Source organism: Drosophila miranda, chromosome 3, assembly GCF_003369915.1.
Source record: "Drosophila miranda strain MSH22 chromosome 3, D.miranda_PacBio2.1, whole genome shotgun sequence".
Taxonomy (NCBI): Eukaryota; Metazoa; Arthropoda; class Insecta; order Diptera; family Drosophilidae; genus Drosophila; species Drosophila miranda.
The window spans coordinates 7,863,190-7,888,785 of NC_046676.1; the positions used below are offsets into that span (position 1 = coordinate 7,863,190).

The 25,596-nt window shown below is 44.4% G+C and overlaps 10 protein-coding genes across 11 annotated transcripts; 3 read left to right on the plus strand and 7 right to left on the minus strand.

Annotated features, from left to right (window-relative positions):
- Positions 1-356: 356 nt before the first annotated feature.
- On the plus strand, positions 357-1,443 carry LOC108159124 (nuclear receptor 2C2-associated protein). Of its 2 annotated transcripts, XM_017292109.2 has the most exons (4): positions 357-479; positions 544-634; positions 711-795; positions 1,101-1,443. In XM_017292109.2, exons 1-4 carry the CDS (start codon positions 445-447, stop codon positions 1,151-1,153), a joined length of 264 nt encoding a protein of 87 aa, XP_017147598.1. In that variant the 5' UTR covers positions 357-444; the 3' UTR covers positions 1,154-1,443. The 2 variants fall into 2 exon arrangements, with proteins under 2 accessions (XP_017147598.1, XP_017147597.1); XM_017292108.2 differs by lacking the exon at positions 1,101-1,443 and having other exon boundaries at positions 358-479; positions 711-1,076.
- LOC108159117 (5-aminolevulinate synthase, erythroid-specific, mitochondrial) lies at positions 1,380-3,399 on the minus strand. Its single transcript, XM_017292099.2, has 2 exons — positions 2,005-3,399; positions 1,380-1,847 (listed from the first exon to the last, which is right to left on the minus strand). Exons 1-2 carry the CDS (start codon positions 3,242-3,244, stop codon positions 1,471-1,473), a joined length of 1,617 nt encoding a protein of 538 aa, XP_017147588.1. The 5' UTR covers positions 3,245-3,399; the 3' UTR covers positions 1,380-1,470.
- Positions 3,400-5,385: 1,986 nt separating this feature from the next.
- LOC108160943 (4-coumarate--CoA ligase-like 7) lies at positions 5,386-7,481 on the plus strand. Its single transcript, XM_017295232.2, has 5 exons — positions 5,386-5,582; positions 5,647-5,854; positions 5,926-6,112; positions 6,176-6,292; positions 6,356-7,481. The coding sequence occupies exons 1-5, from the start codon at positions 5,442-5,444 to the stop codon at positions 7,308-7,310; spliced, it is 1,608 nt and encodes a 535-aa protein (XP_017150721.1). The 5' UTR covers positions 5,386-5,441; the 3' UTR covers positions 7,311-7,481.
- Positions 7,482-8,888: 1,407 nt separating this feature from the next.
- Positions 8,889-10,810, plus strand: LOC108158336 (4-coumarate--CoA ligase 1-like). The gene is made up of 5 exons (XM_017290576.2): positions 8,889-9,053; positions 9,118-9,325; positions 9,391-9,577; positions 9,630-9,746; positions 9,819-10,810. The coding sequence occupies exons 1-5, from the start codon at positions 8,913-8,915 to the stop codon at positions 10,771-10,773; spliced, it is 1,608 nt and encodes a 535-aa protein (XP_017146065.1). The 5' UTR covers positions 8,889-8,912; the 3' UTR covers positions 10,774-10,810.
- Positions 10,811-11,202: 392 nt separating this feature from the next.
- On the minus strand, positions 11,203-13,220 carry LOC108161016. Its single transcript, XM_017295328.2, has 2 exons — positions 12,352-13,220; positions 11,203-12,301 (listed from the first exon to the last, which is right to left on the minus strand). The coding sequence occupies exons 1-2, from the start codon at positions 12,743-12,745 to the stop codon at positions 11,292-11,294; spliced, it is 1,404 nt and encodes a 467-aa protein (XP_017150817.1). The 5' UTR covers positions 12,746-13,220; the 3' UTR covers positions 11,203-11,291.
- Positions 13,221-14,848: 1,628 nt separating this feature from the next.
- LOC108158262 (endocuticle structural glycoprotein SgAbd-2) lies at positions 14,849-16,000 on the minus strand. Its single transcript, XM_017290498.2, has 2 exons — positions 15,812-16,000; positions 14,849-15,715 (listed from the first exon to the last, which is right to left on the minus strand). Exons 1-2 carry the CDS (start codon positions 15,821-15,823, stop codon positions 15,149-15,151), a joined length of 579 nt encoding a protein of 192 aa, XP_017145987.1. The 5' UTR covers positions 15,824-16,000; the 3' UTR covers positions 14,849-15,148.
- Positions 16,001-18,163: 2,163 nt separating this feature from the next.
- On the minus strand, positions 18,164-18,930 carry LOC108158440. The gene is made up of 3 exons (XM_033390313.1): positions 18,862-18,930; positions 18,475-18,810; positions 18,164-18,411 (listed from the first exon to the last, which is right to left on the minus strand). Exons 1-3 carry the CDS (start codon positions 18,922-18,924, stop codon positions 18,250-18,252), a joined length of 561 nt encoding a protein of 186 aa, XP_033246204.1. The 5' UTR covers positions 18,925-18,930; the 3' UTR covers positions 18,164-18,249.
- A 1,618-nt stretch (positions 18,931-20,548) lies between these two features.
- On the minus strand, positions 20,549-21,297 carry LOC117187724. The gene is made up of 3 exons (XM_033390502.1): positions 21,217-21,297; positions 20,837-21,157; positions 20,549-20,783 (listed from the first exon to the last, which is right to left on the minus strand). Exons 1-3 carry the CDS (start codon positions 21,295-21,297, stop codon positions 20,604-20,606), a joined length of 582 nt encoding a protein of 193 aa, XP_033246393.1. The 3' UTR covers positions 20,549-20,603.
- Positions 21,298-21,734: 437 nt separating this feature from the next.
- LOC117188428 (endocuticle structural glycoprotein SgAbd-3-like) lies at positions 21,735-22,486 on the minus strand. The gene is made up of 2 exons (XM_033392307.1): positions 22,233-22,486; positions 21,735-22,166 (listed from the first exon to the last, which is right to left on the minus strand). The coding sequence occupies exons 1-2, from the start codon at positions 22,397-22,399 to the stop codon at positions 21,929-21,931; spliced, it is 405 nt and encodes a 134-aa protein (XP_033248198.1). The 5' UTR covers positions 22,400-22,486; the 3' UTR covers positions 21,735-21,928.
- A 1,476-nt stretch (positions 22,487-23,962) lies between these two features.
- LOC108160972 (endocuticle structural glycoprotein SgAbd-3) lies at positions 23,963-24,562 on the minus strand. The gene is made up of 2 exons (XM_017295269.2): positions 24,372-24,562; positions 23,963-24,310 (listed from the first exon to the last, which is right to left on the minus strand). The coding sequence occupies exons 1-2, from the start codon at positions 24,482-24,484 to the stop codon at positions 24,043-24,045; spliced, it is 381 nt and encodes a 126-aa protein (XP_017150758.1). The 5' UTR covers positions 24,485-24,562; the 3' UTR covers positions 23,963-24,042.
- Positions 24,563-25,596: the final 1,034 nt, after the last annotated feature.

Sequence of the window (25,596 nt, forward strand, 5' to 3'; positions counted from 1 at the left end):
GAGACAGCATTAGAGAAAAAACGCAAAATTAGTGTTTGCAGCCGTCTCCGATTTGCAACAAAATTATGTTTTCAGCTAAATTGGATCTGAAAAGTGATAATTTGTCTCGCTCTCACTGCATGCTTTTCGCGTAAGACTGTCTCTGTTTTTGCAGTTAAGTCAGTCAGTAAGTACATTTTTCTTATTACCCGATACCACAGTGCTATCAGTCAATATATGGCAATATTTGTGCCGAAAAACGCACTGCAGATTCCGACCAGCCAAATTATTATTCCATAATATCAATTGAATTTTTCGTTTCACTGCTGATACACTGCCACTAGCTTGAAGTGCAGTAGAATACCACAAGTAACAGGTGCGTGTTATCGTCATCACTAATGCCTCCAACGTGGATTTGTTGTTTTGTTTATGCCGATTGATTAAAATTGATATGATTGAATTGAGATGAATGTTTTGACGAAAGTAAACTATACATGCAGGTTATGTCTCACAAGCGCACCTTTATGAGCCAGTATCAGTAAATTATTATTTGTACCTCCGCAGAGTGAGTTCCGTGTTAAATAAAGATGTGAAGCAGTATGGAAAGCAATACATGTTTGATACGAACGATGATTCCGCTTGGAGCTCAGCTGAGGTATTATATAGTCTGCATCTTGCGACAGGACAAGTATCTTTACCATATTCTCTTTGCAATTTTTAACTTTGGCCAGGGAACCCCTCAATGGATAATATTGACGCTGGATGAGCCACGCACTGTCAGTGGAGTGAGCTTGCAATTTCAGGGTGGATTTGCTGGTAAGCAGTTTACGGCTTTGGTGTATTCGTGTGAAGGAGATCCCACTTACCAAGAGACATTTTATCCCGAAGACATCAACTCTCCTCAGCGTTTTTACTTTAAGGATGTATCTCTTACAAAAAGTTGTTCGAAGATAAAGTTTGTATTTGAGTCTAGTTCAGATCTGTTTGGCAGAATCATTGTTTATAATCTTCAAATACTAAGCTAATTATTTTAATAAATTACAACTGTAGAAATTATAATAATAATCAGCAATCGGACAATGGCTATCAGCCTACTAAAAATATTTTATTCCCAAATGCAGAGTCACAATTACCCAGAGTAAGCTGCTATCAATTTCATCATTCGGTACGGTAGATGGTCAGCGAACTACTGGTACTAGCAATTCGCTATTCGACTTTGGGGCAAAGTTCAAGGAGAAGTTTATGAGTCCATTTTCTGATTAACATGCCACCTGTCCTGCTTCTGAACTCGGCATGTGCCACACGCACTTTCTTATCGAAGGTGACACTTCGAGCGAAGACTTATGCGCACATCAAACGAGGGAATCGCGTGATAATAAATAAATTAAAGTAAGCAATCATCATGTTAAAGCACCAAAACCATTTGTTTATTTGTCCAAAACCATTAAAAGAATTTAAGCCAAAGATGAATATTTTGAATGCTTTGGTTAACTATGCTGCTACAGAGATTTCCAGACGCGGGCAGTTGGGGATACCACACTCGAGGTCGGGACACGTATCCTGGTGTCCGCAGCTCTCAGTGTTGCAGAACATGCAGCCGTTCGGTGACAACGGAACATTTGTCGACAGATCAACCATTTGCCACACCTTCTTCAAGTCCGTAACTAGGGCGTTCATCATTTCGAAAGTATGAAAAGGTGTCGGAGCTAGTCGAAGTTTTTCCTGGCCGCGGGCAACTGTTGGATAGTTTATGGATTGTAGGTAGTGTCCAAATTGTTCGATTAGCATGTTTGAGATTTGGGTGCACTTCAATGGGTCCCCAAGTTTAATTGGGATAATGTGGCTGGGCGTGTCCTCTACTGGAAAACCTAAAACCAAAAAGTACACAAAACAGACAATTAGATCAGATGCATTTAGATATCATAAGATATTACAATGGTTTTTCTATTCATAGAAAAAATAATTTAAAAATAGATTATTCAGAAAATAACCTTCAAATTACGTAAAGCGTAAAATTACACGTACCTTCTCTTTTGAGCAAGTTTTTTAGGTAAGAAACGTTTCGTTGGTGCAAACTACGAAGATGACGACCCTCATCCGAGGCCAGAACATTGACAGCTTCCAGAGCGCCGCAAAGCACCGTGGGTGGCAACGACGTTGTGAAAATAAATCCAGCCGCGTATGAGCGTATCATATCGACAAGCTTATCGGACCCTGCTATGTACCCTCCGATATTACCAAAGGCCTTTCCCAAGGTTCCAGATATGATGTCCATTTTGTGCAGCACATCGTCACGTTCACCAACCCCGGCACCATGATCCCCATACAGTCCCACTGCGTGGACCTCATCAATGAACGTAATAGCACCGTATTCGTGGGCCACATCGAGCAGCTCTTCAAGTGGGCATATCGCCCCTGTCATGGAATGTACGGTCTCAAATGCAACGATCTTGGGAGTGGTTTTGTCCAATTGTTGTAAGAGAATGCGCAGATGGTCAACATCGTTGTGCCGGAATATGTGCTTTGGGACTCCGCTATTCCGTATTCCTTGAATCATTGAGGCATGATTTCCAGCGTCAGAAAAGATGTGACATCCTGGTAGAAGCTTGGCGAGCGTGAACAGCGTTGAATCGTTTGCCACAAAGCACGAGGTGAATAACAAAGCTGCCTCTTTTTGATGAAGATCGGCCAGTTTCTCCTCGAGTCGTTCATGATGTAAGGAGTTTCCCGAAATGTTCCGTGTTCCACCTGCGCCAGAGCCATGCATATTCAGAGCATCCTGCACAGCCCTTTTCACACTGGGATGTGCAGACATGCCCAAATAGTCATTGGAGCACCACACAGTAATTGGTCGCTCCGTCCGTTTGGAATATTCCAGTGCGTGGGGGAACAGCCCATCGCCAGCTAATCGGTTCACTTTCTTGAACACGCGATAGGAGTGGTCCCGTTTTTTCTTCATAATTTGCTCATTGAAGAACTTCTCGTAGGGAAATGTATCCCTAGCGGAGGCGACTGCCCTCTCCTTCTCATGGTTTCCTTTAACGTCACTCCCAAAGCGATTACTCTCGGTTGAGTATTCGCGTTTGGATAACGGCCTTGTAACAGTTGCTGCATATGGCAATGAGGCGACAAGAGAAAGTTTTTTCTCACTCCCACTCAACGTCTTGCCAACGACGGGGCAGTACATTCCATATGACTGACACAACACCTCCGCATAATTGCGGACAAAGTTAGTAGTAAATCTGCTTAAAAACGGACACTGCATGACGAAGCACTTCTCCAAACTGAACTTTGTTTAACTGATTGCGTGATTCTGATCGATCACAAAGCGCCGCTCCCGCTGGCTATTTGAAAGTAAAGTAAATTTAATGAAATTCAATTGGAACGTCGTCGCGAATATATCTTATGGTTACGTCGTTACCTAATGGGCGAAAAAAGAGGGTATGGACAACGGGCAAAACGGCCCAGAAAATGCAATGAGCGCAAGGTAAAACCCACCTTACTTGCTAAATATACCATGGAGGCTATCTTATAAAGAGGGTATGGACAACAGGCAAAAGGGCCCGAAAATGCAACGAATGTAAGGTAAAGTCCACCCCACTTGCTGAATATACCTTGAAGACGAAATCGGCTTTTTGTCTTCAAGGTAAATTATCCTTCAAACGCGAGGTGAGGTTCAATTGCGATATGCCATGCCTGTTTGTGCCTGTTGTCCATACCTTTTTTTATAGCCCATTCGAAATCACGATATTTTTTGCGTTGCGAGAGCAACGTCGACCCTCAGAAATATACCAAAATATACCGTCTCACTTAAAAAATATACCGTAAATATAATAACGAATTCGAGTTATATTATACATATTCTTCTTTTTTGATATTCCGTCGAATATTACTAGCAAGATCGATTTTTCAGCCCTGCCCACATAATTTGTTGCAATTAATGAACCTATTTTCTACTTGAGTGGTTTATTTGAAATACTTGCTTTTATTGGATTTTGATTAAAAAAAGGCTTTAGCGAAAAAGGTCAAACAAAAAACTTTAAGAGAGTTCCTAAAGCTCAATTTCGATATTCCGTTAAATAATGCTGACTAACTAAAACCCTTAGCTCTGCCCACATAATTTTAGGCCATTGATAAATACATTTTCTAAGAGATTAGTTACTTTTAAGTGCTCATTTTTATTTTATTGCGCTTTAAACAATATGGAATGTAGAAACATTGTTGAGCTAAAAAGGGAAAGGCGAGAAAAAATTCCTCTACTAAGAGATGATATCCCATCGCAAAATAGAGAGCAAATCCCAAAAAAAGAGAGCAAGTCCCACCAAACTTGAGCGCCAAATAGAAATTGTTTGAAAGTGAATGAGCGAAAATGATTTAAATGCTCTCCATTGGAATAAATGATGCATGTAATATACCTCTGAAATGAGATTTAATAGATTGATAAAATTGATCCAATATAGCATTTTATACCAATATACCATAATCGAGTGAACGAACTAAACCTAGTTTACGCCCCTCCATTTAAAAAGGTGAACAACTTGAGTGCAGACCGCGTGAGCAGTGTTTTCTGAGCCTGCATATCTACATATATCGATCAGGAAATTTATTATTGTGATCAATGGTCGGGTCAAACACATTTGTACAAACTTAAAATTAAGATAAGATACTACTAAGATAACTATGATTCAGGCTTTATCTTCCTATTCCTATGCAAACTAAATTTGTCACATTAATAGTATTATACTTTTCAGCTTCCGTTTTATCTTTTTCAACTCCAGAATAATCAGCAATATTTATATTAAGACAAGAAAATAAATGATTATCAAACGCTCATGGGCACAAATTAAAAAGTTGTTCACTACTTGTTTTGAACCAGTATGACGAGCACTCCGTGGATTAGGGATCGTTAAATTTTATTGTGCAAATCTTATAAGTAATACATTGCAATACTCGTAGATACAATAAACAAGTGAGGAGCCTCCTGGGGAATAGCGTAGTTCTCGTGATTTGGAATTTCCTTTTGATTCGATTCAGTATTGAATTGAACAGATTAGATAAAGATAACTGCCTACACATGAATGTAGTTGCAGTTTTGAGCTATACCTATTACGGGTCCTATTGCGTTATTGAATATCACTTTAATGTTTCTCTCAAAAAAGTAGAAATGTGGAAAACTATGATAAATTTGATATTTTTCGGGGAGGAACTTATAACTCTGTACATTAATACAGGGTATCCAACAGGCATGGCCCATGCTCACGACATTCTTCATGCGGTGCACTATCGTCTCCAGGAAGAAGATAAGATGTTACAGGTGTTAGCCATTGCAAGTGGATCCACTCAAGGTGTCTCCGGCCTGAATTTTCAGAGCTTTGGATCATTATAAATAGACCTGCACCTGGCCCTACGCTACAGTTAACTGCAGGCTCTGACAGCACGCAATTTATGCCAGAAACCCCAAAATGGCAATGATACCCACTACCTACAACGAGAAGGATAACGTCTGGAGTGGAGCCAAGCGCAACTCCATATACAGCTATGACACGTCCGTAGGTAAAATCATTTTCAATACCATGAAGAACTGGCCCAAGAACGTGTGCCAGGTAAGAGTTAGCTGAAAAGGATCGTCCCGAAGAGACACACTTATAGATTATCTCTTCACTTCAGATATGCGATATTGATGGCGTGGCAGTAACCTTTGAACAGGGTCTAACCTGGGCTATTCGGATTGCCCAGTACTTCAAGAAACGTGGACTCAACCACAAGGATGTTATTGGAATTGCAGCGAAAAACTCAACCTATGTGATGCCGCTGGGAGTGGGTTGTCTAATGAATGGAACACCATTTCACTCGGTCAATCCAGTGCTGGATGCAGGTGCGTTCTTCCATTCTGCACGTTAATGTAAAAACTCACTGAATTATCTGTAAATGCGCTTCTGAATGCAGCTACAATAACCCATGTGTTCTCGATAACTAAGCCGTCTCTGATATTCTGCGATGGCATTGAATACGAGAAGGTGCATGCTGCAACCATTGGATGGCACCCGGATATCTACACGCTCACAGACCACGTCGAAGGAATCCCTAAGATTGAAACTCTTCTGGATCCTACAACGTCAGAGAAGATGTACCAGTAAGTGGAACTGCCTCATCCAAATAATAAAATATACAGAGGATAACCCAAGATGTTTCTTAGGCCGGAAAATTTAAAGGACGGAGGCGACCAGACTGTGGCTATATTGTGCTCCTCGGGAACAACTGGTTTGCCCAAGGCGGTTTGCATTTCCAACAGTAACCTCATACAAGACTCCATGTAAGTTTGAGAACCCCATTCAATCGCGTCCAAGGCATGATCCTCACTGTTCTACGTACGCAGGTTGGTCCACAGCGAATCGGTTATCTTCATAGCCAGCTGTCTGGACTGGATCACCGGCCTGTGGGCATTCGTCTTTAGCGCGGTCTTCGGTGTCACTCGCATCATTACCAATAAAGCCTTTGCCCCCGAATACTTTGTGTATTTGGTGAAAAAGTACAAGATTAACTATGCCGTGCTGCCGCCTCGCCATCTGTCGGCCCTTATCAGTTGTCCGGATGCCACTCCGGAAGCTTTGGCACCTTTAACGCATCTGAATTATGGCGGGGGCTTGGTTTCCACAACCACACTGCAGCGGGCCCAGGAGCTGTGCAAATGTGCCATGTTCAATTCTGGCTACGGAATGACAGAGGTTGGAGCTATAACGATCAATATTGGAATCAGCAACATCTCTTCGGCCGGCAGACTTATTCCAGGGGTTAAAATACGCATTGTCGACGAGGATGGCAAGAACATGACATACAATCAGGTTGGAGAAATCTATGTGCACACAGGTCAGGCCTGGAATGGCTATTACGGCAATCCAGTTGAGACACGCCGCATGCAGGACTTCGAGGGCTGGTTCCACACCGGCGATCTAGGCTACTTCGATGAGCAGAACTTCCTTTACATAGTCGATCGCAAAAAGGAGATCCTAAAGTACCAGGGCCTTCACTATTGGCCGACTGAGATCGAGAGTGTCATCTCGGAGCTAACGCAAGTGCAGGACGTGTGCGTCGTTGGAGTGTACGATGAGCGGGAGGGCGATGCTGCCGGTGCCTTGGTGGTCAAGACCAAAGGAGCTGTAGTAACAGCAAAGGATATTTCGGATCACGTGGCCAAGCGATTACCTGCAGTGCAAAAGCAACTGCGTGCCGGAGTCCAGTTCACCGACAAGCTGCCGGCCAATGTCAATGGCAAGACGTTGCGCAAGACGGCACGCGACGTTTTTGTTGCACAAAACGGGACCGGCAAGTGAGTTAGTTCTCAACGATCTAACAAGTACATATATATATTCCTATATTTTGCAATCATAAGTGTGTCAGATAAGTTCAAAGAATCATATTCAGTTGGAGTGTTTTAGTTCTGAGCACTCGACAATACAGACAAACCTTTGGTCAGCAATAAAGTGTTCCTGAGACAGAAATAATCCGTCCTTTTTCTTGCTTTGGCCTGGATTTGTAAAGACCAGCTATGATATCTCAGCAAGCTTGAGCTCTTAGGCACTGCTGATAAGATGCAGTTCTTATGAATGGGCTTCTATATCGGTAGGGCTTCTATCAACGATCTCAAATAAGGAATTGAATCAATGACATATGTGAAATGTGCACAAAAAAGAACGTACCTCTCGCAATCGATGCACCGGTGAAGATAAGTTATATATGAGTTGATTAAACAAACTCCACCCAATAGAAGCTTCAGATTTTTCGCACCAACAAAGTTTGGTAGGTGTAATCTCCAGGATACAGATGTTCATGCATACGGACATGGTTAAATCGATTCTGATGTTGGACACAGCTTTTTTGCCACATGTTCATAGTCGAGTACCAGGCTAGTTTATCGACTTTCGGCCTTGTTGTTTAAATTAGATCACTAATTTTATGAGCAATACCAGCAATACTTCTTTCCCAATTGTTAAGTTCTTGATATTATAAACGAAATAGCCTGACTGATGGGTAGATTTCACAGAAGTATTCGGAATCTTATTTTTGTATTGACTAAAACTATATATACCTTCGCTTGGCAGACACATTAGGTCCTTGATACATATGCAAATACATATGTGTTACATATAAGTATACAAAAAGAATGGTGTACAAAATATCAGAATGCCTTAAAATATACTTGTAATTATGAGTACACCAAACGTAGTTTATAGTTAATCAATCTTTAAGAATATCGTATTCTCGATTTCATTAAAAGACCTACAAATTTGATGGTATATTTTTAGGCCGAAAAATACTCAAACACGACTTATTCGTACGTTGGTAATGAAATCTTTTGATTTCAATTGGGATTTACGGTTGTAGAGATAAGGCAAAGGCAAACGTTTTGGTTGAAGTTAAGCTGTTTAGGATTGGTATCAATTTGGATGGTGAAATGTATCTAAACTAATTGAAAACATTTTTGGAACCGAATGTCGTAGAAAGGAGCTTTTTTGAACATAGAACATTGTATCATAAGTCTCAACAATCAAAGTGCGTTAGCTTCAAGTATAAAAAATTAGTGGACTATATGTAGCTTATGCACTGATAAGATATGTAAAACTGCTGACTAACGATTATGTGCATGTCTGATTTTACGTCTCTGTCAGTAGTAGGTATTTCGGATAAATATATTTTAGACTAGAGCTGCAAGCTTTTTGCTCAGGCGAAATAGATTATTTGCTATATAAATGCCCTGCTGGTGCAGGGTATCATGTAGTCGGGGCCTAGCGCAACAACAGGCGTCTTGTGATGTACTATCGACCTCAAACATTGATACAGTGCTCAGCCGTGGATCCCTATAAATAGGTTCTTCCACAACAGAGAACGGCACAGTCGACAAAGAACGACAAAGTCGTTCTTGGAGCTATTCAAATATGGCAGGAATACCCACGACATACGATGAGAAGGAGAGAATTTGGAGTGGAGCCAAACGCAGCCCCTTATACCACTATGACACGTCCATTGGTAAAATTATTTTTAACACAATGAGGATCTGGCCCAAGAACGTGTGGCAGGTGAGTCAGAACCAATTGGGTTCGCCCCGAAGAGACTCACCTACAGATTTCTACTTCACTGCAGATAAACGACATTGATGGAGTCACAGTCACCTTCGAACAGGGTCTCACCTGGGCCATTCGGATTGCTCAGTACTTCAAGAAGCGTTCGCTCAGTAACAAGGATGTTATTGGCATTGTTGCTAAGAACTGTACTTACTTAATGCCCCTGGGAGTGGCTTGCCTAATGAATGGAACACCATTCCACTCGGTTAATCCGGATCAAGACGAAGGTTGGTACTGCCATCAAGTGTATCGCCTAACAATTTCTGAGTAATATGGAAATCTGTTGACGCAGCTACGATAACCCATGTGTTCTCGATAACCAATCCAAGTCTGATATTCTGCGATGGAAATGTGTACGACAAGGTTCGTGCGGCTACTGCTGGATGGCAGCCGGAGATCTACACTATCACAGATCCCGTAGAGGGAGTGCACAAGATAGAGGATCTTCTGGATCCCACCACTACTGAAGCGGGATACCAGTGAGTGACGAAGGAAGTATCTATTTTCTGACTAACGCGAGATGCTTTGTAGGCCAGAGCCATTGAAGGAGGGAGGGGGCCAGACCATGGCCATTTTGTGCTCCTCGGGAACAACAGGCTTGCCCAAGGCGGTTTGCATTTCCAACAATGTTCTGATGCAGGATAACCCGTGAGTATAGAACTATTTACTTTCTAAATTAAAATTACAAATTTAAATTGGTTCTATATTATTCTTGCACAGCCTGATCAACAGCGAACTGAGCATGCTATCGTCGAGTGGCTTGGACTGGGTCACCGGCGTGGTCACATTTATCTATAGCACTGCGTTTGGTGCCACCCGAATCATTACCAGCAAACCCTTCACTCCAGAGTACTTTGTGCAGCTGGTGAAGAAGTACAAGATCGACTGTGCCGTGCTGCCGCCTCGCCATCTCTCTGCCTTGATAAGTTATCCGGACGCCACGCCGGAGGATCTGGCACCCCTAAAGAACGTGCACTATGTCGGCGGTGCGGTTTCGATGGCCACCCTGCAGCGGACCCAAGAGCTCTGCAAGAATGCGATGCTTACCTCTGGATATGGTTTGACGGAGACCTTTATCATAACGAGTAGTATTGGAATCAGCAATATAACTTCGGTTGGCAAACCCGTGGCGGGCGTGAGAATGCGCATTGTGGACGAGGATGGAAAGAATCTGACATACAATGAAGTTGGGGAGATCTATGTGGATAGGGGGCAGACATGGAATGGTTACTTTGGATATCCCGAGGCTACACTTCAGATGCAGGACGTGGAGGGCTGGTTCCACACCGGCGATCTGGGCTACTTCGATGAGCAGAACTTCCTCTATATAGTCGATCGCAAAAAGGAGATCCTAAAGTACCAGGGCCTTCACTATTGGCCGACTGAGATCGAGAGTGTCATCTCGGAGCTGCCGCAAGTGCAGGACGTGTGCGTCGTTGGAGTGTACGATGAGCGGGAGGGCGATGCTGCCGGTGCCTTGGTGGTCAAGACCAAAGGAGCTGTAGTAACAGCAAAGGATATTTCGGATCACGTGGACAAGCGATTACCTGCAGTGCAAAAGCAATTGCATTCCGGAGTCCAGTTCACCGACAAGCTGCCGGCCAATGTTAATGGCAAGACTTTGCGCAAGACGTCACGCGAACTATTTATTGCCCAAAACGGAACAGGCAAGTGAGATCTGAACGATCTGATAAACTCATGTACATATATATATGTATATAGATACATATGAATATTTACAATCCTTTAATTAGTTGATTAAAATATGATTTAAAAGATATGCATTCAAAATCAATAGAGTGGAGACATAAGAACATTTTCCTTGTCTTTCGATGGGTGTTCTGCTCTCTTTTGAAAACGCTAAAGAAGGAAGCAATAGATTGCTTCATATTGTTTGGCGTGTTAAAAATGAATCATTTGAATCAGAGCACATTACTCATTTATCGTTGTGTTTGTATCATGGCTCTCACTATCCTCAGCCATTCATGATAATATTCGCTTTTTATGAATGGAAACGTCTTATCGGACCAATAAACATTGATAATAGCTTATCGTTCAACGCTCTCCGATTGGAAAATAAACAAATGGCATCTGCAGAGCCGATAGGATGCGTGTGCTTTGCTTTTATTGTGTAACTAATTGTATATTACGATTAGCCCCTGAGTTATTAAGTGATCTGTGGTAATTCTAATTCTAAATCAAAATCCTTGGCCAGGTACAGTAGCCGATGAGGAGGAATAGCGTCGCAGCGAGTGTGCTGGTTGTCTGGCTGGCCCCGGCTGTCACCTCGGTTGGCATTGGCTGCTCCGTTGGTTCCATGTCCATTTCGGGGACTTCTCCCCGACTCGACCTTGTTATCTGTTCCACCTGTTGGCGTATGACGCTGCCCGGACGGACCTCCACTTTGGGCAGGGGAAAGCAGTAGACACGCTCAACCTCCAACACCAGAGGCGTGGCGCTGTCCGAGGCCAGAGATGTCTCTGTGACGGTTAGGGGCACGCATATGGTAGGCTCCTCGGCCGCGTTCCGCTCCTCGTAGGGTATCCCAACGCGGGTGATATTGAGCGGCCGTTGCGGCACCAGCGTCTCCGGCACACTCAGCTCGCTGTGCATCTGGGCGGAGTTGAGCGAGTCCTCGTAGTACTTGTAGTCATCCACAGAATCCCCAACGCTATCGTCGCGCCTGTCAATGTTCATGCTGAGATTCCTATCCACGCGTTCGGGTTCGGTGCTCGCGGTGTTGGAGGAGCTGTCGATAAAATCCGTGGGCCAGTTGAGCGAGACCGTTGTTGACCTCGTGGCTTGAGTGGGCGCCGGAGGGTGCACCATGGATGACTGCGGCAGGCTTGAACTCGAGGAGCTAGTTGAAGATGGAGCCGGCACTGTAGTGTCATAGGGATAGGGATACGGCAAAGGCATCCAGCTGTCGTCCGTTGTGGATTGGGCAGGTCTACGTGCCGCCGTTGTCGTCTCCACAGATTCATTGATTTGCTTGGCCATGGCCCTAAGTAGAGGATCGGTGGCATTCAACTGTACCACTTCGAACTGGTGTGGCGTCTGCTGGGAGCTTATGCGCCGACGTCCGTGCTTCTCCGGCGATCGCTCAAAGCTGGCGGGACGCTCAAAGCCTGGACTCTGATAGCCTCCAGGAGCGATGGGAGCCTGCTGTTCCTCGCTGGATCTGGATGGCTGCGCATCAATGCCTGAAACGGAGGCGTTTAGGGTTTGAACACACCGAAACATGCACTCTTACCTTCAGCTGGCATCCCCATCAGCATGGCCTCCAACCGCCCGTAGACCCGCTCCTTGGGCTGTTGCTCCGTGTCCGCCTCGTAGGGGTTCTCTGGATGCTCCGGCTTCCAGTTGCCGTACACCACCGACGACTCCTGCCTGGGCGTGGCTGGCCTGGCGCTCTCCTCTCGCAGCAGCGGAATGTGGGTGTGCACCGTCGAGCTGACCGGCACTGCGCCCACGTTGGGCCAACTTCGTAGAATTGGGTCTGGACCAGGAATCTGTGCTTGCATATCCGAAATGCGTATACGTCCCCGGGGACGGGGCGGCGGCCCCAGCAGCTGCTGGGCGCTGATCAGGTGACAGCCACTGAGGGCCACTAGCCACAGCATCCACTCGTGCGGGTGACTAACCATCTTCGGATCTCACTTATCGGATGGGATTTTGTTTTCGATTTCTGTTTTTATTATCGCGGCCTCTCGTGTGCCACTTCTGCTGATTGCTGGAGTATACCTATTCGTATATTTTACAGTTAGTTTTTCAGCGGCTTTATTGTTTCATTCTCGTTTTCAGCGGCGGCCACAATAACAAACCATTGTGCGCGTGCTTTAACGGAGCTTCGATGTCAATTCGATATTCGCACGCACTTCTTGCTCTTGTTGCTCTCCCCGTCTCCACTTCTCTCCATTTCTTTTCACCCCACTCCACTCCACTCCACTCCACACTTGTTGGGGTTCCGCTACCTCTTCTCGGTTTAACGCTCCCGCAAATTCGACCAACCGACGCACACCTGTCCGCCCCTTCTAGATTCTCCAGGTACCTCTGTTCCTCTTTTCCCCAATATCTTCGGGTTTCCCGTAGACGATGATTCGTGATCTGCACGCGACGGCTTCTAAACGGCAACTGACGTTGGCCAAATCAATTCAAAGCCCAAGCTCTGGTCAGACAGAAACCGAGAAGAAAGATTCTTTCTAATCACAGGCCATAGAAATTTTTCCTTTGTTAAACTTATTTTTTTTTTTCATTTTAATTATGCGCAAGAGCGTTGAAACTTAATGGCGAATAAACAGTCTTTGGAGTTTTGCTTTTGGGGTCTATGCTCTGCCTGCCATGGCGGTGAAAATGCAGCGGAATTGATTTATTTTTTGGTGGACTCTCCATATTTCTTAACACATACCATACGACAGTATTGGTCGCAATTATAGAATAAATACTACACCACATGTGTGATTGCTTATGGTTTGACGACTATAAAAGGTGGTTTGTTGAACTTGTTGAAATTTTGAATAACTCTTAATAAAAACCTCAAAGAATTATAAGTATTGCTTGATCTTATCTGAATAGTTTTATGATTAAAACTATTGTGATTCACATGCTATAAACAAGAATATATTTAGTATGTCGTTTTTTTAAAGTTTATTCGTTTGCTTGTGTTTTTTCTTATAGTAGTAGCACCTCCCAAGGCTCCTAAATAATTGCACCAAATTTAATCCAAGTTAAATTATTAGCCATAGAATACTATATTAAATCATACAAAATTAGATGATAATAAAATGGAGCTTTTCAAACCCATCCTTATATTTGTTGTAGAACTAAACGGCTTTTTGGTTTTATTTTATTTTATTTATGAGCTTTTTGGCCATACCAATATTTTGACCGCAGGTGTATGCTTACACTTATGCAAATATGTGGCCAAATCGCTTGCCGTTTCGTGGCACAAATGATTTAGCTGGTTTTTGCCCGTTTGGTGTTTGTTCTTTCAGCCTGTTGATGACAGCTATTTTTGGTTCTTCTTGTTGCTTGTTTGGCCAAGGGCTACTTTTCACCGAAGGCCAACGGTAAAATAGTTTTGGGCCATGAGCTTATGAAATAATTGGCCGATTGAGTGGAGAGACCGGCTGGAGTTGGGCCACTAACCCACTCATGGACCACTACGTCTGTACGGCTCGATTCTCCCCGTTCCCGTTCCCATTCCCGTTCCCAATCCCAATCCCAATCTCGCAAACTGTCATAATTATGCAACCAGCAACCAGTCAGAGGCGCTCGACAGACAATTTCCATGCATATATCAAGCAGCAGTAAGTGCAACGGCAAGCAGCACTAGAAGAAGACGAAGAGTCGACGGCAGTCGATGTAGAAATATGGAAAATTGGAAAAGCTCAACCTGCGCTGCATGGAATTGGGATCAATAAACTGACAGAGGAAACTCGATCTGCGAAAAAAGACAGTAAACCAGCAACGAAAAAGATAACAATAAATAAGGAAAAATTAAAAAACAAAAAAAATAATGAAGACCCATAAACGCTTTGTCACGTCTGTCTGAGCATTATGGACACCAGACGATGGATGGATGGGGAGGGTGGAGGATGGAGGATGGAGGAGGAGCAGTGGCTCGTAGTGAAATGGGAAAAATGGGAAAATCATCAAGTCGGTTTGGCGTAATGGAAACGTTAGTTTTTCTTTTATTGTTTTATAGCGGCAAAACTTTCACACTCGTTAACAAAATAAATAATAATTTATTGAGTGCCCGATGCGATGAGTGCGAGTGCGTGTGCGTGTGTGTTTCTGTAAGTGGATCTTAGTTATGCAAATTTCATGTTAGTCGATATAGTCTGCCGATCGGAGAGTGGTTCCAGTTTCCAAATGGGAAGCTTTGGAAGAATTTGCAAATGAAATCACAGTCTTATTGTTGTTGTTGTTGTTCTTGCGGGGAATGTTGGTTGGCGGATTAGTAATGTTTAGTAAATGTTTTCAGCACGTTTCCAGGATCATCAGTTCGGTGGGGGTGGAAAGGATGGGGGAATCTGAAGAACACACATCTATTGATTCTCGAGCAGACCGATATATTGCCCATTTTGATTGGCAACGCGACGCTCCTCCAGCTTCCGGGCAAAGTCTGGATCCGTTTTGGCCCGCTGCTCGAGTCGTTCCTGCTGCAGCTTGATGCCAGCATAGATCTGGTCCAGTCCCTTCTGGATCTCCTCGGGTATAGCGGGCGGGGTGGGTATGTGGTCGCCTGTGGCACGGAAGCCGTTCTCATCGGCCGTGTACTGAACGTTTACCAGCTGGCCCTCCGGTGACTGGTACGAGTACTGGCCATGCTGGACCAGGACTCCATTCGGATTCGTGTCAAAGTCCTTGAGGAAGCCCGTCTCCTCGTGGATGATGTTGTTGCCCGTCTCGTACTCCGTCTTGTAGCTGCCGTCCTCGCTCTGTTCCTTGTTGTACTTGAGAATGGGTATCCATGTACTCGTCTCGCGCAGATCCTCGTGGCGATGATGGTCGGGCTTCTCGTCCCGCGGTATGTTGTTGGCGCTGTGATGCTGGTTATGATGCTGGTGCTGATGCTGGCCGTGGCAGGACAGAGCAAGCATCGAGATGAGTATCTGCAAACGATAGTTGCAGTATAATAGTTCACACAAATCCCAGATGCGGCTGGGACGGTGTCTAGGTCTGGGGGAGGGGGACGCCACGGGACTTACAAGCACTTTCATTTCGTTGGGAGTCTTTTATCCACTGATTGGTGATTTTTTGTTGGACCGATTTGTCGCCCGTTTGGCTGGCACTACGACTGGCAAGTGAAAGCAGCTCCGCAAGACACTGTGCCAAGCGCGGCCCTATTTAAGCCTTATATAGGCGAATCGCTCCGACTCTGGCCTCCTCCTGCACATCTGGCCTCGTCCATTACCCACACAGCAGTGTTGCCAGTGGTTCCACGGGAGAGCGAGAGACACACGCACACAGCGGCAGATGCAGCGGTTTGAGAGGCTGCATAGTTGCATTGGCCATAGTTGCTCTTGCCGCTGCTGCCTCTGCAGCTCTCTTTGTCGTTGTTGCTGCTGCTATAGTTGTCCGACTGAACAGATCCAACCGATGGGTAATTGTTGTTTGTACGCTCAGTGATGCTTAAATGTTAAAATCAAAAACAAAATCAATTGGAAACTTTAACATATTCAGAGTTTTGGCATTTTATTGGACGACAGTTACCATATAAAGTATTACTCGTAGAAATGTATACTTTGGATCATCTCATACCAATCAAAGACAGAATTTTTGAAAATTCTTAGGGGAAAAAGGGTGTTCCATTGGCTCTCGTAGACTCCGCTCCGAACTCGTATTTTGAGATCTAGAGATGCCCCAACTCTGGCCCACACCTAAGTCGAGTTTTCGGTTGCATGTATTTCGATTGTGTGGCACGTACAGACATACATACATAAGTACAGCTCAAATGTCTGCTGATTGTCTGTCCATCTGTGAGCTCGTCCGGTCGTTCATCTTCGTAATGCCGTTATTTAGAAACAAGCCAGAACGAGTTTTTTTTTGCATTTGTTGTTGTCTTTACCAAATGCAGATTACTCGGGGCTCTCTGCAGCTCTTGCCCCATGATATATGCATCTGAAGCGCAGCAGAGATTCCGCAGCTTCGGATTCGGATTCGGATTCAGATTCACATTCGGATTCGTATTCGTATTCGGACTCGGATTCTTGTAATTGCAGACGATTCGTGGATGGCTTGGATTGGGATGCCATCCGTGAGGAGAGTGACATACTAACAACACCACAAGTGAACTGAAACGAAAATTGTTGTAACAATTCAAGTGTTTGCCGGTGAGGTGAGGCAAGACGATAATTGAGTTCAATGCGGGGCGCATCGGGGTCGGTCTTGGTATTCTCTTGTCTTCGTAAATGTTAATTAGTTGCCATACAATTGGGTTAATCTGCAAAAATTTGTGGGGAAGAGAATCCAAATCAGCAGCAATGCGAGGAAAAAAGATTAATTTAACTATCATCGAGATCCAACACTTGCAACACAATGCCGCCGCGAGTTGAACAACCGGCGGAGAGCCGGCGAAAACCTGAAAAAAGACATGAAGTCAAAGCCGACTTTGGGGATCGATTATGAAGATACCCTTGGTTCCATATTCAGTAGAATGGAAATAAAATATGTGAATGCGCCACAAATTGTGCCACAACACAAAGCAGCTTTTCGCCAAAGTTATAGGACTTTCGATGAGGGTATGAAAACCGGGCGAACCAAAAACAGAAAACACCGACGCCTATTGCAACAAACGACCTCTTCGCTGTGCTCCAAGCCTCGTCCCTCGCCCCTCGTCCGCTCTGTGTCTGTCCATGTCGGCGTCTCCATCTTCCGCACCCACAACTGCAACTGCAACTCCAACAGCAACAACAGCAGCAACCAAGCCTCCTCCTCGTCTGGTGAGTCACTTATTGGCGCGCCAAGTTGTGCAACTTTTCTGCTGCTGCTGCTGCTGCTGATGCTGCCACAGGCACGGACCAAAAAGAAAATGAAAAGGAAAGCTAAGCAAGGTTAGCTGTCCAATGCAGTCCCCCACCAAATTTGCCCCACTCACACACTGACCACAAGACTGGGATCTGCCACATCCGAAAGGGGGCAGGCAGCTGTAAATGTCAAACGATTTTTACCCTTACATTCTTAGCATTTGCCGTGATCTGTTGCTGTTGCTGCTGCTGCTTTTGTGGCTGTTCTTTTGAAAAACATTTGACATTTGGGTTTTGGCTGTGGCTCTGGCTCTGTCGGTGTGTGAGTGTCATCCGCTGAGACAGCGACTGGTTTACAGAACCCCGATGCTGGCCATAAATTTCCAGGCTCGTGGTTGTGAAATGTCTTGTCAATGCTGCGAATCTTGAGCTTGAATCGTAAATAATGCTCTAGTAAGGAATGGCGATGACAGTTTCGTCCACAGTACTTGACATAAAGATCACGTACAGCGTAGGCGACAAGTGTCTGGCCATAAAGAACCAAATTAATTCCTACATTTTAATACACCAGTTGTTCAAAAGTGCTTTCGTTTATTTCTCTGCATTCGTTCAGATTCTTTCACCTCTTCATATCGAGAATCTCCTTCGCTGAGCAATCAGTTAAGTTTCATTCAATTACCTTATTTGCCACTTGTTTTGGCTGGATCGTATAACATTCCACTGAGACTCGTATTTAACATAGAGTCAGGTGATAGAAAACTGATTTCGACTTTAAAATCGGTTGTTGGCAAAAAGCCTGGCAAATTATCGGCAATGCTTATGTTGGGATATGAGTAGAGACCCTATAGAAAAATAAGAAGTGCTGTAGTGCAAAATCAGCAGAAAAAGCTAACATCGAGGCTCACCTTTGGACGGGGACACTTCAGCTGGGAGCTCGCCTTCTTGCCAAGCGACTTCACGATCACCCCAATAAACTTGTGGCCATACAGGCCTTTGGAGAACTGACAGACGTCGACATTCAGATCGATAATTTTGTGGTATTCCTTGAAGGGTTGTCGAGGCAAAAACAATTTGAACGTGGCATTGAGCTGAGATATAGCCTGAAGATAGTCAACTTCGACGGTAATCAGAGACTTATCGTTATCCAGGATGATACATTTGTGCCGGCTCACATGGAGTGGGTTCGATGCGCAATTGAAGGTTTTCCATTGCAGACTCAGGCGACTCTTAGAAGGCGAAATCTGTCGAAGAGTTGATTCAAATGTTTCCAATTTATTTTTGGCCATGAATACCTTTGCTGCTTTCCCATGGTAGGGCAGAAAAACGATCAAGAACAGCCAGTGAAATTTAGCCATGATCGGGCTCCGAACAATTAGTACTGTCTGGCTGCAAAGCCCAATCACGGCTTATAAGTGTGAACAGTTGCGGATCATTGTTTTGATAATTGTGCCCCAGTAATTTCGTGTATTTTTCGTGATTGTTTTTTAAGTGGAATACTGTTCTGTATTTATCTCCCGATCACTTTATGGACACGAGTACAAACGAAAAGGTCGGAATCCAATTTAGTTGTGTTCTGAACTTGACAGCATTTTATTGTATGGATTCTTTTATATTTCTGAAATGTCTCCTCTTAGAGTCATATTCAAATACGTTTTCTTCAGATGGAAAATGTGGACCTCTACTAAAATACTGCTTGCCGGCAGGAACGAGGGTAAAACTTCCTCTATACTTATGTTGTGATAGTAAATGAAGCCCTGAAATCATGGAAAGATGTCACTTAGTTTTTAGCCACTCCATTAATTAAACTACCTTTTTTATGGGACATTTTCGCTGCTGATTACTGAATTTGGCAACGGCATTATAGATCTTAGCCATCATGGTAGTGCCTTTTGACAAATCCGATATTACGCGGCAGCCATCAAAGGAAATGTCAAGGAGCTTCCGATACGCTTCCGATGGCCTGAATCGGGTGGAGATTTTCATGTAAGTCCTAATGGAGGGTACTGCTTCCAGCAAATTAACTTCCACATTCAAGAGAGATTGCCTTGGGTCCGCAATCTGGCATTTCAGATGGTCTGCATATTGTGGACCTGTTTGGCAATCAAGACAATCCCACCTCAGACGTCTGTGCTGTTGAAAATGATTATATTTAGTTTGTTAGGTAACACTCGTAGGTATAACCCTCATTCGTACCTTGGGCTCGCTGCCTGTGATGAGGAGGATCGCTACCAAGATTAACCACTTGTAGAACATCACTCTTGGTCAGTTGCTAACCAACTAAGGCTGAATGATTTAGTGAGCTAGTGAGCTCATTGATTCAAAGATTTTTAGATAGATATTGCAATAATAAAATATCCATAGCATAGAATAATATTCCAGCAATTATCCAACGATTAAAGCGATCAATTTTGCGTAAAAACCCTGATTTGTTGGTAAATGGGGGAGGATCCACGATTCGAACCGGATTCGGCAATCTGGTTTTCGGATTTTTCGTATCTTCAAAATTGTGGATGCCACAGACTTTAACTTAATGCGGTCGGAGAATAACAATTAATAACAAAAGTCTATACTTATCTTTCTATAATATAAAATAGTTTTGGGTCGATAAAAATGTATCTTACAGATGCAAATGTATCTAACAGGACCAACGACAGCCTCGTTAAGTCTTGAAAAATCGCAAGTGGGATAGGCGAAGAAGCCCCAAAATATCTACATTCTAACTACATGTTTGGTGGCGACACCTGACGACACATCGAACAAACCGTTTTGACAAAGTTTTCCATCGGCTCTTAGTGGCGCCACTTACAAATATAGTTAATTGCAAACTTTATTATTTCAAGCAGATTAGGATCAGGTCATCAGATCAGATAACGTTACATATGCGGGACACTGCATACCACCAGGTAGGGAAGAATAGAATCACCGCTGAAACTAGTCAATCGGTCAGTTAGAGTAGATTGACTTTGAAGACTCGATTAATTTGGTCTGAATGTGCAATTTAATTGATATTGAGATGCTCTGCAGATTGAAAGCATTATAGATATTTCTTTTTCCTGGCATTCTCCTTGGCAGTGTCAAAGAGATGACCCCGGAGTGTTGCATTCATCACGACGGCGACCTTGGGTATGAAGATGTCAAAATGGGCCATGAAATCGGTCTCGGTCAGCATGGGCGGCAGGTCGGTTACCGAAATGTTCTTCGAGTAGTAATTACCCTGGAATTGTACAACTTAGTACAGAACTGAGATGCTGAAGTTCCATGTCCTACCTTTGGAAAGGGACATCGCATGACCACATTACTGTTTCGGGCCAAAGTGCTCACCAAAAAATCAATCAGCATCTTCCGCTTGCGTTCTCGTATTACTTTGCACACATCGAAGGTGATTTCGAATATCTGGGTGTATACCTTTTTCGGATTGGGCAGCGATACCCTGAGGGCACCACTTAAAGTGGGAAGATTTTTCAGAAGTTCGACAGAACTTTCCATGGTCCTGTTCAGAGGCGGCAAAATCTTGCAGTTTATATTGCTAAAGTATATGGGATTTCCCACGCAGTTCATTTGGCTCATCTCCACGAAGTAGCCCCGGTGCTGAAGCGTGGATAATGTGAAGTCTTTAGATCAAAGTAGAGATGTACAGAGTAACTTACTATCAAAACGTTGGCCGCTGCTGCACGCTGAGTCTGCAGGAAGCTGGCCATAAAGCCGATGGTCCAGAGCAATTTCCACATTTCGATGTCTCAATTGGTGATGATCAACTGATCCATTAGCCCCTGATGAAATGAAATGCCCCATGCCCCATGCCCCATGCCAAGACTAACGACAGTTTAATTGTTCAAATTGTAAAGCAATTAAAACATTATTGCCTGATGTCTTGGCCATTGTTCGATATTCTGGTATGGCCCATTGAGTTGGCTAAACAAGTGAAACCGTACGCCCATCTGTATCACTGCAAATATCAAGTGTTTGGGGCTCTTACCATGTGCTGGCGAGTGCAAACAAATATCATCACTACCCACAGCATCTACTCCACGATCGCGATCATCAGCATTAACCGCAAGCGTGAAGGGCAAATTCGGTAATGGGTAAGGTTCGGTAATAGTATAGGCCATCCGAGGCTGAGAAGCACTCGCTCATGGCCCGGCAATGGGACAAATACCTTTATATCTGTGTTGTCATTTTCATTATCGTTCCCAATATTTATTTCTCCACTCGGAGTGTGAGGTGTGTGAGTGTGTGTTTGCTTAAGACTAACTACGGAAGGTAAGATTTACACAAAACATTTCAATTTCGTATGGCATTTAGGCAGTGTATAATACTTTCAATCAAAATATAATTTAGAAATAGGACGGCTCCCAGAACTTATTGCGGGGCCACAGGAAGATGATCGCCCTCGGGCTGGAATCCGTTCTCGTCGGCCACATAGCGCAGGGTGATGATGTTGCCTTCCGGGTCGCTGTAGCTGTACGAGCCTGTCTGGACGAGGACCAGTTCCTCGTGCTCGTCGATCACCTGGCCATCGGATGTCTCCGTCTTGGGGATGATGATCTTCTTGAGGTAGCCAATGTTCTCCACGCGTATTCCATTGGACGTCTCGTAGCTGTCATAGAAGGTCGCTTCTTAGGAAACGCTCTTTGTCACCTGATCTAACCACTCCCACACTCACCTGCTGTTGAAGCTGCCGTCGGCATTGTTCACATTGTCCTGCTTCACAATGGTGGCCGCTGTTGTCGTGGTGGTGACGCCTGCTCCAGCGGCACGCTGGTCCTGTGGCCGGGCCAGGACATAGCTGAGCAGCATAGCAGAGCAGGCGATGAAGATGAACTTGTACATTTTGATTGGCCGTTTATCCTTGAGTGTTCCTTGGGTGCGGGTGATATCCAGCAGATTGCGGTGCGACTGTTGACTGCCACAGCCGAGCCGCGTCTTTTTATAGTCTGGTGTCTGGTCGTCTGGTGGTCGGGTACTCTGGTAGTACTCTGGGTCTGCTCTGGCCGGCTTCGGCAGCGCTGCTTGCGATTGCCATTACGATGGGCGCACTAGATAAGCGGCGGGTACTCTCGAGTACTCTCTCGCAGAAATTACGAGCGGGCGCTCTTCTTCTTAATTTTTCATTGGGGTTTTTTTCGGTTTTTGGTTTCAGTTTTATTGTCCGCGATGAGTAAACATCAGATCAGACCGCCAGATCGCAGAGAAGAAGATGAAGATGAAGCGACGGTGTCAACAGGTGACAGTTGTCCCCTCTACTCCCTTTATCCACTGTAAAATATCTCTGCGCCCCATGGTCTGACTGGCGGTCTTGACAGCTACATACGTGATGGGTCTGAGCAGAATACTCGTAGTCGAATAATTCTTAACGCTGGGAGTCATCGCAACTTAGTTCCGTTGAGTCGGATGGCGGTTCCTCAAGATTCCGTTAAGGATTTGAGTTGAGGGAGAGCCCGCATTCTTGGCGATTGCTTCGCAGTGCTTTGGAATATTTCTATAAGTCATACCCAATGAGAGAGTAAGAATACTTTGATAATTGCGCATGGCGGACACGTTTCAATTATGGAAATAATTTGGCCGAAACCCTGCCTGGGCCTCTAACGGTGAACGATGGAGACAAAGCTGGCCATAAAAATGTAGAGTATTGTTGGCCATAAATCGAATTGATAAGGTTCGGAACATTCACACATATGATGGCTATATGCTGCGAATATTAACCACAATTGTGTCATAGAGCCCTAGACTTCAGCGGGCATGGAACGGAATGGTCAATGAACTTCGCTAAAAAACCAAAAGAACTCTTTACAAAAAAGAGGTAATTGTCATCAGATGCATATCTGATTAATTTGGGGCAGACAAAGCCAATTTTCCATTGTTCTTTCTTTTAAGTTGAATTTCTCATACGATATGTTCTTAAAGTTAACACTTGTCTGCTAATCAAACGAATGAAACCAGAAACGAACAAATCACACTTTCGGTTTCTGTTTGGATTACATAATTCCTGTTGATTCTGATCAAATCGAATTTGGAGTTCTGAGGCTCATTTGGATCTCTTCGACCAACTCTCACTGAATCTTCGGGTATACTGGACTTGGCCTTCAGGTGTTTGCCAGTCTGCTTGGGGTTCAAATTGCTTATTTAACAAGTTAGCTTTCAATTAGTAATTGTTTAGCAAAACTGGCAGCGGAGCAAAAACTGCAAACTAAGGCAAATTTCACACACATTTTGGCACACATGGGGCTAGTTGGGCAGTCGGTGACAGGGGCTCAGCTGAAGGGGGGGATCCATAAGGAACCACCGGAATTGTCAGTTTTCTCCCTTCCTGACTACGCCCCTGACTTTCAAGCATTCTGATCAGCGTTTTTCTACATATTTTGGGCGTGGAAGCTCCAAGTCGAAGTCAGCCTGTTGAGTTGATCATAGTATTGTTTAATTGTTCTCAGTTCTTTTGGTTCTAATCACATTTGTGCTTGGTCCTAGTCTGATCCTCAGTGCTGCTTCTCTGGGGGGTTGTAGGGATGCAGCTTGAGGTACTCCAGAGTCTTTAGAACAGACAGGGGCGTGGGCGGCGGTGTGGGCAGGTGATCGCCCACCGCATGATATCCATTCTCGTCGGCGGTGTAGGACACCACATAGGTGTTGCCATCGTCGGACACAAACGAGTATTTGCCATGGACCGCTTCGCCATCGTGCTCGGCATTCACCGTCTTTAGGAGTCCGTCCTGTGTGGCCTTGGAGCCATCGGCGAGTTCGTAGCTGGATGGGGAGGATGTGGCTGTTAGGCTCTGCCGAGATTCTCCCACTGGACTGAACTTACTGATAGTGATATTTTCCGTTGTACTCCACATTGGATTCTTGGGAGATCAGGTCACTCGTGTCCGAGGCCCAAGCAGCTACCACGAACACGACAAGCAGCAGTAGAGTCCTCATTTCGATCAATCAGTAATCGGTAATATGTTTAGTCAATAATCTTAAAACAGTCCAAGCAAGTGTCTCGAAGCGACTGCCAGTTCCAATGGGTAAACAAAGGCTCTTATATAGGCAACGGAATTAGCGGATTCCGAGAGGAGAGCCACATAAAAAACATTCCTGTACTAAAATATTTAACATGAATTAAAATTTGGCCAATAAATAATATTGAACTTGTTTCGATTCGTTTGGCCTTTCGAAAATGGGTGTGAAATTTGGTGCAGACAACTTCAACCCGATCCGGCGCTTCGTTTCGTACGCTTCCACGTTGTTTTCCAAATAAATAAATAATAATAATGCCGTGTCGACTTCTATGGGAACTTGTCACCAGCATCAGCATCACCCTGATTCTGGTTCTCGTTCGCTTTTTATACCCGATACTCAAAATGAGTATTGGGGTATATTAGATTTGCGGTAAAAGTGGATGTGTGTAACGTCCAGAAGGAATCGTTTCCGACCCCATAAAGTATATATATTCTTGATCAGCATCAATAGCCGAGTCGATTGGGCCCTGTCTGTCTGTCCGTCTGTCCGTCTGTCCGTCCGTCCGTCTGTCCGTCCCCTTCAGCGCCTAGTGCTCAAAGACTATAAGAGCTAGAGCAACGATGTTTTGGATCCAGACTTCTGTGATATGTCACTGCTACAAAAATATTTCAAAACTTCGCCCCGCCCACTTCCGCCCCCACAAAGGACGAAAATCTGTGGCATCTACAATTTTAAAGATATGAGAAAATGACCATATCTTTAAGACTGCGGAATCTGAATTGGATCGTATTATTAAGAAAACAATTTCATTCTTTCTCGCTCTGTCTCTCTCTAACACACAGGTTTCATGGTCGGTTTTGCCAATTGCAAAATATGAGTTCAAGGATCTCAGAACCCATAAGAGCTAGAGCAACCAAATTTGGTATCCACACTCCTGTGATATCGGACCTTGACCGTTTTGTGTCAAAATTTCGCCACACCCCCTTCCGCCCCCGCAAAGGACGAAAATCTGGGGCATCCACAAATCTCAGAGACTATTAACGCTAGAGTAACCAAATTTAGTATCCGCACTCCTGTTAGATCTCACT